General features: G+C 36.0%; 1 protein-coding gene across 1 annotated transcript in view; it reads right to left on the bottom strand.

Moving 5' to 3' along the window:
- Smp_160470 (putative tbc1 domain family member 2 (prostate antigen recognized and indentified by serex) (paris-1)) overlaps positions 1–19320 on the bottom strand; it is a gene marked incomplete at both ends in the record, with an annotated part of 82182 nt that overhangs the window by 54349 nt on the left and 8513 nt on the right. The window contains 6 exons of the mRNA XM_018792899.1: positions 1513–1665; positions 3568–3754; positions 4875–4945; positions 7938–8070; positions 11220–11378; positions 16683–16857. Of these exons, the coding sequence (XP_018647465.1) occupies positions 1513–1665; positions 3568–3754; positions 4875–4945; positions 7938–8070; positions 11220–11378; positions 16683–16857 (878 nt within the window). The remainder of the gene's footprint in view (positions 1–1512; positions 1666–3567; positions 3755–4874; positions 4946–7937; positions 8071–11219; positions 11379–16682; positions 16858–19320) is intronic.

Below are 19320 nucleotides of genomic sequence, written 5' to 3'. Positions count from 1 at the left end.
ATGTTCTTTATTGTTTCTTTTGTACTATTTAAACTTGTGTTAACTTACTCTGAAGAAGTGACTTACATTAAGTGACGAAACATCGTCAGAAATACATCCATTTTTCTACTCATTAGGATATAACAAATAGTATACTTATTATTAAGTTTTGGTTTATTGGACGACATGATTACATTAAAATAAACTACTTATTCAGGATAGTGAAGTTTTAAAAAAAATGAAAGTCAGTCAACAATACATTAAATAGGAAGAATATGTATTTGTAAAATGTCAGCTAATAAATCTGAAGTAAATTCAACTATTCGCCTGGCAATCTGGTCCAAGCTTTTTCAAGGAACTCGGCGCTCAAATACTGTGAAACTATTCGCTCTAATTTAGATGAAAGTTATTATATATTAGCCAACAGTAGTTTAATGACGACCATAGTATACTATACCTTTATAGTTGTTATGTCCTGATAACAATAGTGAATGGTAACTTTGGGATCCATTTATGGACCAATATGATGCCTATATTTCCTATTGTATAATTGTTAAGTAACTTTACGATTCATATTCATGTTCCTCTTATTATAAGCTTCATTTTGACCTTTAGGCTATTATTATGCGATTTACCATTCCTGAGTTATCCCCAGTCTATTGATTACTGTTCCCTCTCTTCACCGCCACATTCGGCCAAATCTTGCAAATGTTATTTTCTATTTTATTGGTATGATTTGGTCAGTCTGTTTGGTATATAAACTCAGTATGTTTGAAATATAATGATTCATACCGCAGAAGCTGTTATTGGTGTTCTGGACTTAACTAGCTGGGCTAGGCAGAAGCAGGACCGATACGCACTCTAGACTGCTCATACGGTTTTCGTGTATCATTGTTCTAATCGATAATTCCCTGCTCTCTGATTGGCGGTATTATCACGTCATACGTTAGCAAGGCATCCAGTCGGCCACAAGTTATAACAATAATGTACCAACATCCTTAATATCGATGAGAAAGTACATTTACTATGGCACCAGGATGCAGGAATAAAATCATTCGACCGCAAATATGTATGCGTCATGTTTACTCTTTCTGAAGCAAGTTGTAACAACGATATAAGTTAATAAATATAAACTACTTTTTCATCTGTTCAGAATAATAGTGCCATACAGGGATAGTAGAGACTATTTTGGTTTAGAGAAACTTAAACAACTGTATATACATATAGATATGTGTCTTTCAAATCATTATCATCGTTGATCGGATAAAAGAGAAATAATATAAATGCTGCATAGATTTGTGTATTGTATTGTTTTGGAAGCTCTAATATATGATTTATTGAAGAATCTGATATTTACATTATGTGAATACATTCGGTTAAAAAATGCGGCTTACATCTATGATTTACTTATTTATAATAAGTAGTTGATTAATTTCAACTAAAAAATGTCTCTATTGACAGAGTGAAGTCCATTATGAGACTAATTCATCGATAATACTGAATGTTTTATTGAAATAAAATTCATTTACTTACTGTATTTTCACTGAATTCTTCTAAAAGTCCATTATAATATAATGGTCCTTTAATTTGCATTAATTGATGTAATTCACCATGAATTAACATACGCCATACACCTTCACGATATTGAATAGGTACACCAGAACGACAAAGAACTTCTAAATCAGCCTTGAAAAGAAAAAATTTAATGATGGTACTTCAATTGTTATAGATGAAATATATTGTATGATATTGATCATTTCAAAGAAATCAGCTTAGGATATTCGGGAACTAGCACAAAACCAAGTTTTATGCCTTTCTATGGACTTCTGAATTTTTAACAGCCTGAAACAGTTCACATGATGCTCAAATATTTAAACGGACAACGGAATCACAAATTAGTAGAAGAAATTCGATCAGTAATGAGGACTAGACAATTGTAGTGACCTGCTTTTGTCGACGAGAACGCGATTGGTGTAATGGAAACAATTATTTTTATAGCCAATTGTACCAGTGATTGTTTTACCTTACTCGTTGTTGTTTAACTGTATCAAAGTCACTTCTTGTTCTGCTATCCATCTTGTTGGTTCGAACTTTCTTACGCTCTGCTCTTATTGTCTGTAATCTTTGGTGCATCTCGGTATTCATTCGATACCACGAGATTGCCAATAAATATACTCCATCTGGACCAGTTACAGTCTTCCGGTTTGCAAGTTATCAAAGGAACCAAGTCGATTTTGGGCACGTAATCTTACTGTAGTGGTGATCAGACCCGACGCCATCTACATAATCATGGAATAAGTTGTCCTTCAGCAATTAGTCAGTGTGGATTTTGTTCTATCACAGACAACTCACTATAAAATCTATAAGCACTGAACCTAAAAAACTTCAGATTTTACCTTCTGATTGATTTCTGTGTACTAAAATAGACGAATCGATTGACAGACGTAACTTAAAAAAGTGAATTTTATTGATAACATATGATTTGAACAAGGAGTAGGAATCGGTTTTTCAATTCCTTAAAGTATGTCGCTGTCTAAGATCATTAAAATGGGTATATTAAAGTTTCTTTCCTGAACAATAGATACATTATATAATGAATGAATTTCTGATCTGGTCAGTATAATATGGATAATCGTGTGACACTGAAAACTCGTCAGTGGTTAACAAGAGTATCTAGTTTAATCCTAAGAATGTTTAGTTACAAATGAAATATTTCTGAAGTAACTTTCATGTCACCGGTGTTTGGACTGAATAGATGAGTGATAACATCTCTGAATATGGCGTTTGGTTAATTAGGTTCGATTCCTAGAAAATAATAAACATTGGAGCAAAACATCACTACTTCTTTAAACTCATATACTGTATTTTCACTCCAACATTCTTGAGGAATTTATGATTCGCAATAATTTAACCTCTTGTAAGTACCTATTAAGATTAATCGGAACATGGTTGATAGATAACATCTTGTTTTGAAATGTTCTCCGTGACCTTGAAACTCGTTTTTCAATCCTGATTGGTTGAAAACCATACATATTTAATTCATATAGAGATTTCCACAGTTCAAGCATACCTTTCTTTATGAACTAACATCAATTGGAAGTTCGTCAAAAAACTAGAGGTAAAGGATAGTTAGTTTATTGTAATTTAAGATTCCCTATGGCAATGGAGCATACTTTGAATTTTATACAGAATCGGATAGTGACTTCAAAAATGATCTCTCCTTATATCAACTGAAGTCAAAACTACTATCTTATCATAAGGTATTAGACTTGATGAGTTTAAACGTATCAAATACTTATGCTCACATCGCATTTCAAGATCAAATAGTGAGTAGGAACTCTACTAGGGTAATTCGATTATGCATTTAGTCAAGGTCTCAACCTATATGGACTTAACTTGGTTGGAATGTGAATGGTATACAAACCTTTGATTGGTGAACATCAAAATTTGGTTTGGTAGGCAAACTTTTATTCGTACGGTCTGGATAATAAGCTTAGTTTCCTGTAAGTTCATGGTAGCAGAATAGGACAGCAAAAAAGCGTAAACCATTGCACATGAAACATTATTATCATTGTGTAAATCACTTACTCTTGTCAATTCTCTATTTGCTTGTGTTAAAAGTTCAGTCCAACGATAGAAATTTTCATCACCACCAGATAATTGACGTGTATAAAAATCATATAATTGTTGACAACTATAATGTATAATACTTGTTTCATTTAAATAACTATGCTTGAATCCATAAAAATCCACATGATAGTCGGCAGTTTTTGGTCTATATAAAAATAGATTCAAGATATCATGAAAGTGAATATTATGCAATGATTACACGTCTAATGGAGAATTGATTTTGATCGGGGGATTGAATCTTTGTAACTTAACTCTAATGTTATAACGGTTAAGTGCTGCCATGAAACCTGTTAGTCAACGATATAATATCCTTGATGGGTTCATGGGTGTATATTCCGGGAGAGTATAACACTAGGACAGAATAAATGTTTGGTATTCACTAGCTTTTTTAGACTTAACCCAAGTAAGATCAATTTGTAATGAATATAACCTACAAATAAATAATAAACTTTGAAAGTTTACTTTTTTGGGACTCGTCAGCTAGATGTACCTGCATCTCAGAGTTGATATTCACTTTTAGACTCAAACCCAGTACCATTCGCTTCGAACGCCATCGCGTTATTCACTCAGCTACTGAGTCCTGATAGCCACTTGCTTGTGCGATGGGGTGAAGTTTAAATTCAACTAAGTATTGTTTGTTTGAATCTTCCCATTGATGTTTAGGACAGCAAATGGTCAGTCTCCGATTGCCATCGCATTATCCACTCAGCTATTGAGTCCTGATAGCTTGATATTTATAAATTTAATCATTTCGGTAACTATTATGGTTCTAATGTTATTACTTTTCTAAGTAGTAAATTTTACATAATCAATATTATTACTAAAGAAATCATTGATTTGTACTTCTTGAAAAAAAACAACTTCACTTTCAACTACACTGAGGATCACTTATTAAGGGTTTAGATGAAACAATGTGTATTTCACTAAAAACACAAACCATTAAAAACTTAGAAGCATTAGACAGGTATTCAATGGTTATCTAACTTGGGTTAGTTCATGATTCCTATAAAAGTCAACAATATTCACAACACGATACTGATAAAGTGTTTGTTTCAGTGTTGGATGTATCATATATTTGATAGTCTTAGTCTATTCAAACAAACCATATATTTGTACTGAGATATTCGTTCAAATTCTCGAACACTGGAATCGTGCACATTGATATCATAACCAGATGAAAGTCATACATAATCCTGACCCTTTATTAAAGAAAGACTTTATTTTATTTTTCAAAAGGAATCAATATCTTTATGGTATTCACTCACTTAATCATTGATGGTAAACTTGGATCTTTACGTCTTGCTTCATCCAATAGTTCACTGATTAAATTTTTATACTAAAACAACAATAAAATAATAAATGGTTTATTCTCTGTTTTTCTAACTAAAATGTACTTGAAGCTAGACCACCAAGAAAAACCTGAAAACACTGGATGGCCGTTTCGTCCTAATATGGGACTCCACAGTAGTGCGCATCCACGATCCCGCACTCGCGGGATTCGAACCCAGGATCTACCAGACCTACCCTGGTGGTCTAGCTTCAATTGACTCACGCCTTTAACTATGAAAATACTAAATCTCCACAAAAACCTCTTCTGATAAAATGTACTTCTTAAATATGGTGAAAATAATTATTATTATACTGATGTTGTATAAAGATTATTCAACTGAAAGTTGGTATAAACCATGGAAGCATAGTGAATTCGATAGGACTAGTGAATTTCCATTGAATAAGTGGCCTATTCAAATTTATGGGCTACCATTGTTCCAGGCATAATTTGAGTATCATAAATTGTTTTAACTTCGCTCCAGTTCGCATACCTTGTCTGCCAACTGCTTGTGTTTACATCTTTCCAAAAAAATGTTTGAGAACGTTTGCACATTCGATTCAACAAGAGCTTTCTAAGTGATTCGTACATTTTCATCCATTTTTTTTTGAAGAAATTATCGAAAAATTCACATATCAACTACATTACACAAATAGACCGTCATGTCATGCATCCAAGACTGTTTGGAAGCATTTACTGATGAATGTAAATGATTGTTATTCATTAATGATATACTATAGTTGCAGTATTTCATATTTCGTACTGAGAACACTTGAATGTAGTCGAACATATGGTAATGAATAAAGTAAATACTATTATCGATTTTGAGATGGTGGGGAAGATTTGTAGCTCAGGTGTGTGATTTTGATGTAGGTTTGTTCTCTGAGCTGGATGGTTTGGTCGTGGAGCTTTCATCGTCCTTCTGAACACGATGTCATCAGCACAAACTTCGGGTAGAAGTGAAGTGTTTGCATTTCTCCACATGTGATTCACAGCTTGTCCTGTGCACCTCGATGTTGATTGGTTCTTATTGACCTTAAATCTGTCTTTGTTTTGGTTGTATCTCCTATTGGTTTGATTTTGTTCCTATGTTGCTGCATAATTTTCTTGATTGGTTGATAAATTGGATTAATTTCAATGTGCTTGTTTATTGCTGATTGACCTGAGTGCCAAGCTTCTAAAAATTCTCTGGTGTTTTTGGAATTGCCTCTGTCCAAAATCTGCACATTTTTCCAGTCAAATGTATGTCCGTAGTTGACCACGTGTATTGATATGAGTGAAGAAATATCGTGGCGTTTGACTGCTAATTGATGTTCATGTAGGCGAAGATGCAAGGGGCGTCCACTTTGTCCGATGTAGTGTTTGTCGCGGTTGGTACAATTTATCATGTAGATGATGTTTGTTTTGTCTTCTTTTGCCATTCCATCCTTTGGTTTGTATAAGATTGAGTGGAGAGATTGTTTTGGTTTGTGGGCTACACCTATTCCGAAGGTTTTCAGCAGCCTTGTTGTCGTTTCCGATATGCCTTTTATGTATGGTAGGGTGATCCTTTTGTTCTACCAAAAGTTTGTGCTGATGATGTCGTTCAGAACGACGATGAAAGCTCCACGACCGAACCATCCAGCTCAGAGAACAAGCCTACATCTAAAACTATTATCAATGTTTGAGGCCAGTTTATAACTCCCTGTCACGGAGAACTAAAACGTTCTGTTCTTGACAACACTGATATTCTCTCTTCTTCCTAGTTCTCAAGAACATTCTAAACTTTAATTCCGAGAGAATGGAAAGTAGAAAATACAGGAGAAGCCTTATTTTTGAGGTTGGACTGTGAAGGAAGCCGTAGATACATTTAAGATTTTGTGTAGAATATTAAGACATCGGAAGTGATAAGTCTTGTCGATTTAACGCTATATTCGGATCCTAAGCTGGTTTCGTAACCCACAGGCTAGAACTACTCAGCGACTTGAACACCAGAGAGAAGACACGAGTATGAGAGAAACACTTTACTCCAAGGCTCGTTTTTGTACAGAAAATCATGGGTATTTATAGATGTTAGCGTCTGTTAAATCAACATCATATTTTCAGCCAATCCGTTAACGACATATTATTCTATCGACCAATAGTAGCACGCCACGTTGGAATTCTAGAGTGTTCTATCATACTCTGATTGGCTAGGGCTCCTTTTGGGCCTCTGGAGGCTCCGTTGAAGTTCTCCGGAAGCCGACTCAACAGGAAAAATTTAAATTTCTTAGCTAGTTTTTAAGGGTATTCAGTCTGGAAAGTAAAATAAATTACTAAATGGATTTCTCTTGGAATTCTCTACAAAACACTGACTTATGAAATTATTGTTCACATTTTCGATTGCTTCTAGATGACTTTTTTGAGGGATTACCTTGAGTCATCATCAGGAACCTACAATCGTCAATCCAAAAGGATAAAATACAATCATATCTCATAGTGAGCAAGTTATAAGTGGATCATATGGTCATAGTATATCAGTCCACATTTCTAGTTTCATTCAATTCCCAAAAAGCTGTGACCGATTATAGTTGGACTTCAATTAGTCAGTTCTTGTGATTGAAAGTCTGATCAACAGTGAGAACACAACAGCGATAGAAGAAATAATAGGGGAATCAAAGTACAAGTGAAGACTGAAGAAAAAGTCTCAAAACTAATGAATGATTTATATGGAGATTTTGTTTAGCTGAAGAACCATTGAAATGAAGCGAATAACCGAAATCACTTTAACACTACTTAAATGTATCCTAAGTAGTATGAATCCATGGTATCAAACAAGTCCAAAATCATAAAACAGGAATATGATAAGTAAACACTATATCACTTAGAGTGATTTTTAACACTCCGTATAGATTTATTCTGACAGTTGCATTTTCAAGTTTTGCATACCCTGATGGTCGGAAGTAAAGTAAATAATTAAGAGAAAAAATTATGTTAATGTGATGGACATCTTTCTCAATGATAAATAGAATTAACCACTCACTCGATCTTTACCATAATCACTAAACATTAATCGATGATGTGGATCTGTTTGTGTAGCACCAAGACATGCTTGTAATAGTTTGACATATTCACGTCTCCATTTAAAACCTTCCATATTTAAACGTTGAATGTACCTTTGAACAAACATCAAACATTATAAAGAATATGATATAAGTTTGTTCGTAAACAAAATGATTATAAAGAAGATAAATTTAGTTGCACAGAAAATAATATCCCAAATAAATTGATAAAAGCTGCGCTGTAAGGTGAAAGTTTTGTTAAAGGTACTAAAGTACCGAAAAAGTGGCCATCGAGAATGTGACATCGGGGTCATGGCGCACATATCAAACTAGTATGACATAAAAGTCTGTATTGATCTTTTTTATTTATTTATTTATTTAAATACATAAATATTGGTACAAGGGGGCACCAGATACATATGCGCCACACAAATCTTATTTGATTTGTGTGAGGGCTGTAATACTGCCCAGGTGCCCAAACTCAAGCAGGTGGTTTTATTAGGGAGCCACACCCGGAGCCTTCAACCTAAAAGTCTGATCCACAAGGTAGTGGAGCATCGTGAAGAGATGCAGTCCCACAGTAGCCGATGATCAACGATTGATTCATTCGCCATTTGTTCCTTCAAGATAATGGAGCCCATGTGCACTATTGGTTTGGAATCAGGGTTTCCCAAGTCACCTAGGTGATTTTTCTGTGTCTACCAACCTGGTTAAAGCTCCGGGAATTCGCTTTTCATCCTCTCAATTTCGTTGACAACACCCGTGGTGCTAGAAGGCAGTGAGTAGGACTTGTGTGGCAGAGGCTATTTACGCGTGGCCATGTGAGAGCACTTCGAGAGAGAGGGCGACCCCTCCCCACTCCCGGCCAAACCAGGGCATTTGGGAGCTACGACCAAAGTTAAGGATAGGGTTTACGGACTGATTTAAGTTGAACTCAGAGTTTAGTATTTGGCTTAAGAGATACATAGATTAACTCTGAACCTCTCTCCTGACCAAAACATACCAACAATTGAAAACTTATAACAGTTCGTCATGTAGAAATAACTAGTATGACTATCGATTTTGCACAATAAATCATCCACGTTTTCTGGCTTGGTGAAACATTCTGGAGATCAGTTTCGAATTCTCCCAAGTTCAGTATGACAATTAAATATTTATATCACATGTTTTCTAGCTCATTTAAAGTTATGTCCGTAAATAATGTTATCAGGAGTGAATTGCATGTCGCGTATATGATCTTTAATGAAATTAGATGTTTTTTTTTATACAACCACGTAAAAGTTTAACATATTGTGGTGTGGTCTACTTGTATCCATATAAGTAGTATATGGCGTGTATTGCGTATATGGGTGCCGTTCTGTGGACGCCGCTGCGGGTCTGGAGTTGAGGTGCTAGTTGGGGCAGTCTGGTGCGGAGAGGTGGCGTCGAGTGGAGTGTTCTGGCGTGGCGGCGTTGACTGTAGCGGCTGCTGTTCACTACAATATGATAATTGTGAATACTGGAAATGATGGTAATCAAAATGAAAAATAATGAATAGATGATATCCAGTCTTATTGAAGTTGGAAATATGAATCGATGGATTCGGACACTTTTTTATAGTATTCGTATTCCTCATGAGATTTGAAAGCTCTTCTTAAGCACTATATAGATGATTTCCCGTTAATTGCGACTAGTGAAGATTAACCACATTAAGATTAAAGACAGATATCGTCAAATTAAATGAAGTAGGATTATTGGATTTCAACCTAGTAGTCCCAAGAATCCCTAATCGCTATAACATTACTTACTGATTTTCCTTACGCCAGTTACCCCTCGTGGAGGAGCATAGGCCACCCATCGACACTCTCTATCCAACACTGTCATGGGCAATCCTATCTAGTTCCTTCCAGTTGCCATTCATCATTTTCATATCTGCTTCCAATTCACGAAGCAGTATGTTTTTCGACCTTTCTGCTTTCCACTTTTCTTCAGGATTCCAAGTTGTGGCTTGCCTCATGATCTTGCTTTTTTCTTTGTGTACACTGAGGCTTACCGTTGCAGAGGCTACTGGTACATTAGTTGTCTTCATCTACATTTGTTCGTGTGGATGAGATAGGTGGGCAAGGTCATCTGCGAAGTCCAAATCATCTAATTGATTCTGATCTGTCCATTGTATTCCGTGTTTTTCCTCAGATGTCAAGGACTTCATAATCCAGCTGACCAACAGAAGAAAGAGGAAGAGGAAGAGAATCCCTAAAACAGGAATATTTTATTTCTAATCTAGTGTTCTAGTTATGGATAGTCATTGCCAAAGACTTAAACAACCGGTAATGGTGTATTTAAGAAAATGATTATCAAATTACCTTTAACCTTCCTAATAAATTCACTTTACAAATATAACAATAGTTTTCAATAGTTGAGATTATGAGTCAATTGAAGCTAGAACACCATCAAACACCTGGAAGCACTGGATGGCCGTTTCGTCCTATTGTGAGACTTCTCATCAGCGCACATCCACGGTCCCGCATAACAAGGTTCAAACACCAGGAGCTATCATTCTCACTCGTGAGCACTTAACCTCTAGACCACTGAGCCGGTATTCAACGGGATCGTGGATGCGCACTACTGAGAAGTCCCACAATGGCATAGCTCGTTTATTGTCTAAACATGGTAACTTTAAAAAATAAAAATATTCAATGAAGATGTATTTAGTAAAGATGAACGAAAGTTAATTCATATTCTATTCTGATTCACACCTAACATAGTTGAATTTCATTGGTCTTCGTTACAACAGATTCCAAAAATACCCCCATATTAATTTTCGAGATAATATTAATTTCATTTGGCATAGGAGAGGGCCCAGGATCGTTACCCAGCACTTCCACACTGCAATAGTCAGATGTCATACTTTTAACAGTAATTAATAACTGAGTTCAAATCTCGCTCGCGAGGCGGGATCGTGGATGTGCACTGCCGAGAGTCCCCAAATAGGACGAAACGGTCATCCAGTGCTTCCAGGTTTTCGATGGTGGTCTAGCTTCAATTGACTCATGATCACTCACTCACTCATGCCTGTTACTCCCAATGGAGCATAGGCCGCCGACCAGCATGAATAATTTTTTCTGGTTAGCGTTTTTTTAGCGAGTTGGTTTTCTACGGGATGGGGTCGCTAACCCCATGCCCAACCCTCCTCCTTTACCCGGGCTTGGGACCGGCAGTAGCCCCCGGAGGAGCTACAGGCGGAATAAAATTTAATAAAAAAACTTTCGATATTTATAACTTACTTAGACATTTTATTTGAATGATCTGTAAACATATATTTAATTGATGCTAATTCACGTATTTCTGTTATTAAAAATTGATTCTTTCTATATAATATCCTTTGTTTTTGTTCATAATCTTCAATCATATCTCTCAGTTTATTAGGTGAAATATTTTTGGGTCTAAAATGAATTCCAAGAAAGAAAAACAGAAGAAGAAGAAACTATCTATATACAAAATTACTTCGTGGATTGGTTGGAGTTAAACATAAACACTATCGGACGCCGGCTCAGCGGTCTAGAGGTTAAGTGCTCTGGCACGAGATTGGTAGGTCCTGGGTTCGAATCTCGCTCACGAGGCGAGGTCGTGGATGCGCACTGCTGAGGAGTCCCACAACAGGACGAAACGGCCTTCCAATGATTCCAGGTTTTTCCTGGTGGTCTAACTTCAATTGACTCACGCTTTCAACTATGAGAACATATTAGTAAAATCTGACAACCATATAGTAAATACTTCATTTGCAAATATATCCATCAATTGTCTTAGACTTCACTGTTCCTTCATAATTCTTTGTTCTCGCTGTTATATCCTGTTGAAGACGTAAATACGTGTAACTTCCGGGATTTATTAATGGGCTATTATTCTATATATACAGTTTTATTGTTTCACTGTTCAGTAATTAGATCATGTATATCTATATTCATCTTATTATAAGCTTCATTTTGACCTATGCATTATTACTGTACGATTTACTGTTCCTAAATTATATTCAGTTTATTGATTACTGTATCCCATGTTCACAGCCACATTTGGCTTGATCTTGTACAAATATTATTTTCTATTTTATGGTGTGATGTGCGGTCTGTCTGTCTGGTATATAAACCGAGTATGTTTGAAATAAATGATTCGTATAGCAGAAGCTGTAATTGGTGTTCTGGACTCATTTGGAAGAGCTAAGAGGACAAAGGACCAATAAGGATGCTAGACTGCTCATACCGGCCGAATGTGATTCATTTTGGAACAGTGCTAAATTTAGACAAGTCGTATTCCGATTGGTAGATAAATCACATGATAAAAAGCCGGGCATAAGATCACAAAAAATTGCTATACGTCCTTCTTTATTTTTTAAATTCATAACACTCACCACTAGGTATTTCACTTTCTATTGATGATACGTACTACTTCTATCCGTCGACATCAGTAGCACACACCACAATTACTAAAGTCTTAATTTCCATGATTTTTTATATTTATCATTATGGAGTTGTGGAGATTGTTGAGTTATTAATCAAATCATGAACCGATCAATGTTGGACCCCCATTGAAAACGTGGAAGCACTGGATGGCTGTTTCATCTTGGTATGGAACTCTTCAGCAATGCGCATTCACAATCTCTCACTTAGGACGCGAACCTAGGATCTTAGATGTTTTATATTTCACTAATTAAAAGATCTAATTTCACTTATTAATTGTTATTACATCCTATTTCATCCGCGAATTGTTGCAAATTAACTATGAACATTCTGTTTAAATCCGGAGTCAATTGAAACTAGACCACCAAGGAAAACCTGGAAGCACTGGACGGCCAACTCGTCCTATTATGGGACTCCTCAGCAGTGCGCATCCACGATCCCGCACTCGCGAGGTTCGAACCTAGAATCTACCAGTCTCGAGCCAGAGCCCTTATCCGATAGACCACTGAGCCGGCATCGAACGGTGTTAATGTCTAACTTCAACCAATCCACGATTTTGAGCGACCGTTCACCAATTGTCTTCAGTGAGTTGATATCTCTACAACAGGCTTGGTAGAACTCCACGGCCGTCCAGCGCTTCCTGGTTTTCGATGGTGGTTTAGCTTCAATTGACTCAGGATTTCAACAGTGAAAATACTAAATTCCCCACAAAACCCCCTCTGATCTGTGAACATTCTATCCAGATTTTCTATCTCAAGTTTCCTAGTTAGATATATATTGTAACTTAGTATTTATATTACGTTGTAGTTCTTAAGATGGTGAAAAAGAGTTGTAGCCCAGATGGATGATTTAGATTATTTTAGTTGGATAATTAATCTATAAAACCATATAGGCTTTGAGTTAGATAATATAGTGCTTACATTGGCTGTTCTACTCTCGTCTTCTGATTGGGACTTGTGGACAAGAAATTAGTGTGCACCGATATGTCTTAGTATACCAGGTCACTTAGTCGGAAAATGAGTATTTTTAGTTCAATCCCATCATTTGAAGGCCATACTGGAGTGAAAGTGAATTTATATGCTTCGGGTGATTAAACCTAAGTATTGGTCTTATTTTCAGTAGCGTTATCTCCTCTGATTGATGAATTAGTCGATCAGCTCCAGATTTTATGTGGGCAATTTAAAGAAGATAAATCAAACTATGGCCAATCAAAAATCCTATTCTATAATATTATAGGGAAAGTAAACCTGATGGATAATGACTTTTATATTATTATTATTTATTTATTTAAACACATAAATATTGGTACAAGGAGGCATCGAACAGATATGCGCAATATAAATTATCTGATTTGTGTGAGAGCTGGGATACTGCCGGGACGCCCAAGCTGATGCGGATGGTTTCCTTAGGGGGCTACACTCTGAGAATTTGACCTAAAGGTCTAATCCATAAGGCAGTGGAGTGACGTAAGAAGATCTAGTCCCATGGTAGTCGGTGACCAACTATTGGTTCATACACCATTTGTCTCCTCAGGATCCTGGAGCTCATGTGCACCATTGGTTTGGAATCAGGGTTTTCCAACTCTTCTAGGTGGATCTTTCGTATCCACTAGTAAATTGTCTGATTGTTCATTAATTGTTATCATTGTACCCAGGGCTGTCTGATTGCAACCATTTGATCAAACGACTATTATTTCAACTGAATATGATAAGTCAGCTGACCAGTAAGTGATAACGTTGATCTTATCGACAATGGGTCAATTTATGACTTGATATTAACTTGAAGAAAATTCATGTTTTATTTACAGAAAGTTAACCCATATTCTTTTGATTAACAAATCTATATCTCCCCAGGTGTATGTTGATTAACAATGATAAGTAACCATGTGTTACTGATTATCGTTAAAAAAGTTGGTAACGGTAAATTTCCTTCAAAGATACAAACTATCAAAACGTTATAAGGATTATACGTTTAAGCAGTTCATCCCTTCTATAAATCTTGATAGAACAATGAGATGGAGTTGATCTGAAAAAACATGTGATGTATTTATTCCATACCTTTCGAACAATCTGATCATACACAAGCTTGTCAAAACCTTAGTACACTTTTTTAAAACATTGTATAGAAATTCTTAGGTTTATGGAAGCCTTGGCTATTCTTAAATTGAAAAACTCTTTTTGTATACAGCAACGGTTTGTTGTAATCTTGGATTTTCCCTGGGTAATCTTTAAGTCATTTTATGGCCTTAGGTAGTAAAATAATATCCTATTCTCTCTATTTCAGCAGAAAGCATTAGGCATATCATTGAATGTTACTCTTCAAATAGATATTCAACAATATTGAGGGTACCGGTGTTCCACTAAGCATTGAAACTTACATCAAATGAATCTATCACCGAATTCTTCGAGTAACAACTGATATTCTGCAAGATTAATAGGTTTACATTAATTGGTTACCAAGTAATAACTAACAGCGTGTTGTCTACTCTTTATTCTTCATAGAATTCTACTCATCTACACTTTAAGTGATGTATCCACTTTACTGGGTACTTAACACTGTAATGAGATATATCACCTTCAACTGTTTAGTTTATTTAAAAGAAGACTACTAATTAAACGAACAAGTAATGACAATAAACACAATTCCTTACAGTTTAAATGATGAATTATCTTTCATTTCTATATTCTCAATATTCTCCACTTTTTGATCAATTTCTCGCATACCAGCTTCTCGATTAGATAACATTTGACGTAAATATGCTTCACGATCTAATGCTGATTGAAGTTGAGCTTTTAATTCCCTAGAGAAATAGAATTACACAAAAAAAATATATTTATTTCAGTAGGGGTTTTGTGGAGATTTCAGTATTTTCATAGTTGAAATCATGAGTCAATTGAAGCTAGACCACCATGGAAAACCTGGAAGCACTGGATGGCGGTTTCGTCCTATTATGGGACACCTCAGCAGTGTGCGTCCACGATCCCGCACTCACGAGATTCTAACCCATATATTTATTTGATTAATTAAGCTGTACTTATCAAGAATTTAAACAAAATAAGAATATCACTTCTTACAATTACTTTCACACTTGTTGAATAAATTAGTGATTATGAGATGGTGGAGAAGATTTGTAGCTCAGGTGTGTGATTTTGATGTAAGTTTGTTCTCTGAGCTGGATGGTTTGGTCGTGGAGCTTTCATCGTCCTTCTGAACGACGTCATCAGCACAAACTTCGGGTAGAAGCTTGATACTCAGGTCAATCAGCAATAAACAAGCACATTGAAATTAATCCAATTTATCAACCAATCAAGAAAATTACTCAGCAACATAGGAACAAAATCAAACCAATAGAAGATACAACCAAAACAAAGACAGATTTAAGGTCAATAAGAACCAATCAACATCGAGGTGCACAGGACAAGCTGTGAATCACATGTGGAGAAATGCAAACACTTCACTTCTACCCGAAGTTTGTGCTCACGACGTCGTGTTCAGAAGGACGATGAAAGCTCCACGACCAAACCATCAAGTTCAGAGAACAAATCTACATCAGGATTAGTGATTATCTTAAGTCAATAGTTCTACAGATAATTCATTGATGTTTAAAACGAAAAACAATATTTGATATTTATCACAAGAGGGTTTTGTGGAAATTTGAGTAATTTTATATAGTTGAGATCATGAGTCAATTGAAGCTAGACCACCATCAAAAACCTGGAAGCACTGAACGGTAGTTTCGTCCTATTGTGGGACTCCTCAGTAGCTTCAATCATATGCTCACTAGTGACTGGCTCCATGAAGTAATTGCTGGAGTTCTAGTGAGAAGTCGTGACCAGTGGAGCTAATCCATGTCAGGTAGAGACAGGTATCTACCCCAGTACAATGGAAAATGGTCACTTATGAGATCACCTATACTCCAAATCAAACTGTCATGTATTAGAATGAAAAATTTATATATACTTTAATCTATGTTTCAATCATTCTTTAGTTCAGTCAGTCAGTCACAACGTAGAACTTCGTACGTACGTGGTGGTCGGGCTTGCCTATCGTGGTGAATCAATCGAGCTATACTGGCTGGAACAATCGTTCCTCAAGGTCCTACCATGCCAGGCAGGTAGGTTGAAGAGCGGTAAGACTAAAAGCATCAATCCCAAGGTTCGAAGGCGAAGTCGTACTGCCGACTGTACAGATAGTTATAACAAAACTCTATTTTAATATAAAATCAATCAAAAGAAATCATTAAACAATCGTCGTTCTCATTCTAAATAATAAAACAATCTTTTTTTAACTTACCTTATATAGTCGTTTGGCGAAAGTTCATTTTCCAAATCGATATCACTATCACTAAATGTTCGAGGATTTTGAAGTATTATTGAACTTTGATATTTTGCTGACAATTGACTTGTTAAATATTCTCCAGTTGACATTTGCTGTCCTGTACACTGTCGTTCGGATGAATCTTGAGGACCTATGGTAATTTATAACAATGATAACAATACTAAGTAAATCTAACCGATTTCTATAATAGAATGTTGTTAGTGAATGCATTTTAAAGTAAATTCATGTCAAAATTGTTAGTGTAACATATTGTGAAAAGTTTTTTTAAAGTTGATCACACAGTGCCGACTGATCTCTAAAAATCTTTAAGGAGAACGGATGTAGAAGATATAAAAGACGAAAGAGCAAAGCGGCACAACCTTCAAGAGTGATGGACCACAAGAGGTAAGCAAGTTTCAGGTGGGCCAGCGGAAAAATTCTTAAGCGAGAGACTTCAGGGAGGAGAGATGACATGACGGTCCACAGGTGAACTCAAGGAAGCTATAAAAAGCTCAGAAAGAGCCGAAGATATTCCATCCAATCATATTTTGGAAGAGCATTCTGGAATCTCTACGTGTAGCTTCCCTATTGGACAATTGCTAATAATTCCGTGTATGCGGATTAGAGGACTATGTAATGATGATTTCGTTTTTACTAGAAAACTAAAAATACCTGATAGTTTTGTATCATATTTGACGCTGTTTGAGATAGCATTGTTTTCACTCGTCTTTTGTTTTCTTATTTGCAACTTAGGAGGATTCTAGCGTTCGAGTGCTCAAGTTGTACTCGGTATATCAAGAATTTAAGCTCTAGATATGACAATTTGTTAGCTTGAATTATTTTGATATCGATTTCATGTATGTCATCGTTATAACATAAAGTAGATTTAAGATCTTCAAGAACCTAAAATCGTTTCAGCTATCACTTCCGAATGTTTCCTGAGATAAATTAGCAATCATAGTATACAAAAAATGTTTCAGTCACGTGATTTACTTTATATTTCAATCTATTTCACTACATAGCTGGAACTGTGCCATCCAGTTGTAACTATATTTCGTTATTAAATCAATATCTAACAGTTCATCGCTTACTGTTCCTGCGAATCTTTCGGTGAAAGGATTTATTTTTCAAAGAATTATATTTAGAGGAGTGGAGCGGGAACTTGGACAACTACGAAAGCTATCATCCAGAAGATACAAGTGTTTGTTAACAGTTGCCTACGCAAAATACTTCGGATCCGTTGATCACACACTATCAGCAACAAGCTAGTGTAGGAGAGAACAAACCAGATTTCAGTGGAGGAAGAAATCAGGAAGAAGCGCTGGAATTCGATAAGATACATATTGAGGAAATCACCCAACTGCGTCACTAGGCAAACCCTCACATGGAATCCTCAAAGCCAAAGGAGAAGAGGAATACCAAAGAACACATTACACCGAGAAATGGAAACAGACATGAGAATAATGAACCAAAATTGGATAGAACTAGAAAGAAAGAATCAGGACAGAGTGGGTTGGAGAATGCTGGTCGGCAGCCTATGCTCCATGCGGGGTAACAGGGGTAAGTAAAATAATAGTTTCTTCTTTTTGCTATAATCTTCGAAAGAGATCATAAGTTTGGCAAAATTTAGTGAATATATTCTGTGTTCATTTACATACCAAACTTTACTTACTACATTTACGGTAAGTTTTTTACTATTTTAGGAGACCAGACTGACTATCTAGTTAGTGTAACCATTTTTATAATCATGTGTTATCTAATAATCTCCGCCTACATAAGTTCTTTGAGTTTCGGTGGTAATTCATAATCGATTGAGTTTAACCATGAACGCAAACCAGGTAGTCATTGCGTAGGAATAGGCTGAAGATGAAAATATCGACTGTAAAATTTCCGTTTTTTACTGATGCCCTAACTGGTGTTAACTTGTGACTAGAATTATCTACACATAACTGAAAATAATTTGAAGAAAAACAATTCAGTTAGGTAATAAATACTATACTGTTAACGATGCTCAAAATTTGAAAGTGGAATTAGCTGTCAGAGTTTTACTCAAATGTCAATCTCCTTGACAGCACCTCTCCAAGTTGTTTGGATATTTTCAGTAGGGGGTTGTGGGGATTGTTGACATAAAGGATGTTCGTTGTCTTATAATTTAATTTAATTTAATTCAATTGACTCATGATTTCAACTTTGAAAAATACTGAAATCTCCACAAATCCCCTTCTGATTATAATCATATGCTCACTGGTGACTGACTTCAAGACACATATCCTGGAGTTCTAGTGGGAAGCAGTGACCAGTGGAGTTCAACCACGTCTGTTGCGAGATAACAACTCACTGAAGGCAATCGGTGAATGGTCGCTCATAATTCGTGGATCGGTTGAAGTTAGACATTAACACCGTTGGATGCCGGCTCAGTGGTCTACCGGTCAAATGCTCTGGCGCGAGACTGGTAGGTCCTGGGTTCGAATCTCGCGAGGAGCCCCATAATAGGACGAAACGGCCATCCATTGCTTCCAGGTTTTCGATAGTGGTCTAGCTTCAATTGACTCATGATTTCAACTTTGAAAAATACTGAAATCTCCACAAACTTCCCTTCTGATTATAATTCTAT

This window comes from Schistosoma mansoni, chromosome 1 (assembly GCF_000237925.1).
Source record: "Schistosoma mansoni strain Puerto Rico chromosome 1, complete genome".
NCBI classification, from domain to species: domain Eukaryota; kingdom Metazoa; phylum Platyhelminthes; class Trematoda; order Strigeidida; family Schistosomatidae; genus Schistosoma; species Schistosoma mansoni.
Note: the sequence above shows the minus strand (reverse complement) of the source record. Positions and strands in the feature narration are given on the sequence as shown.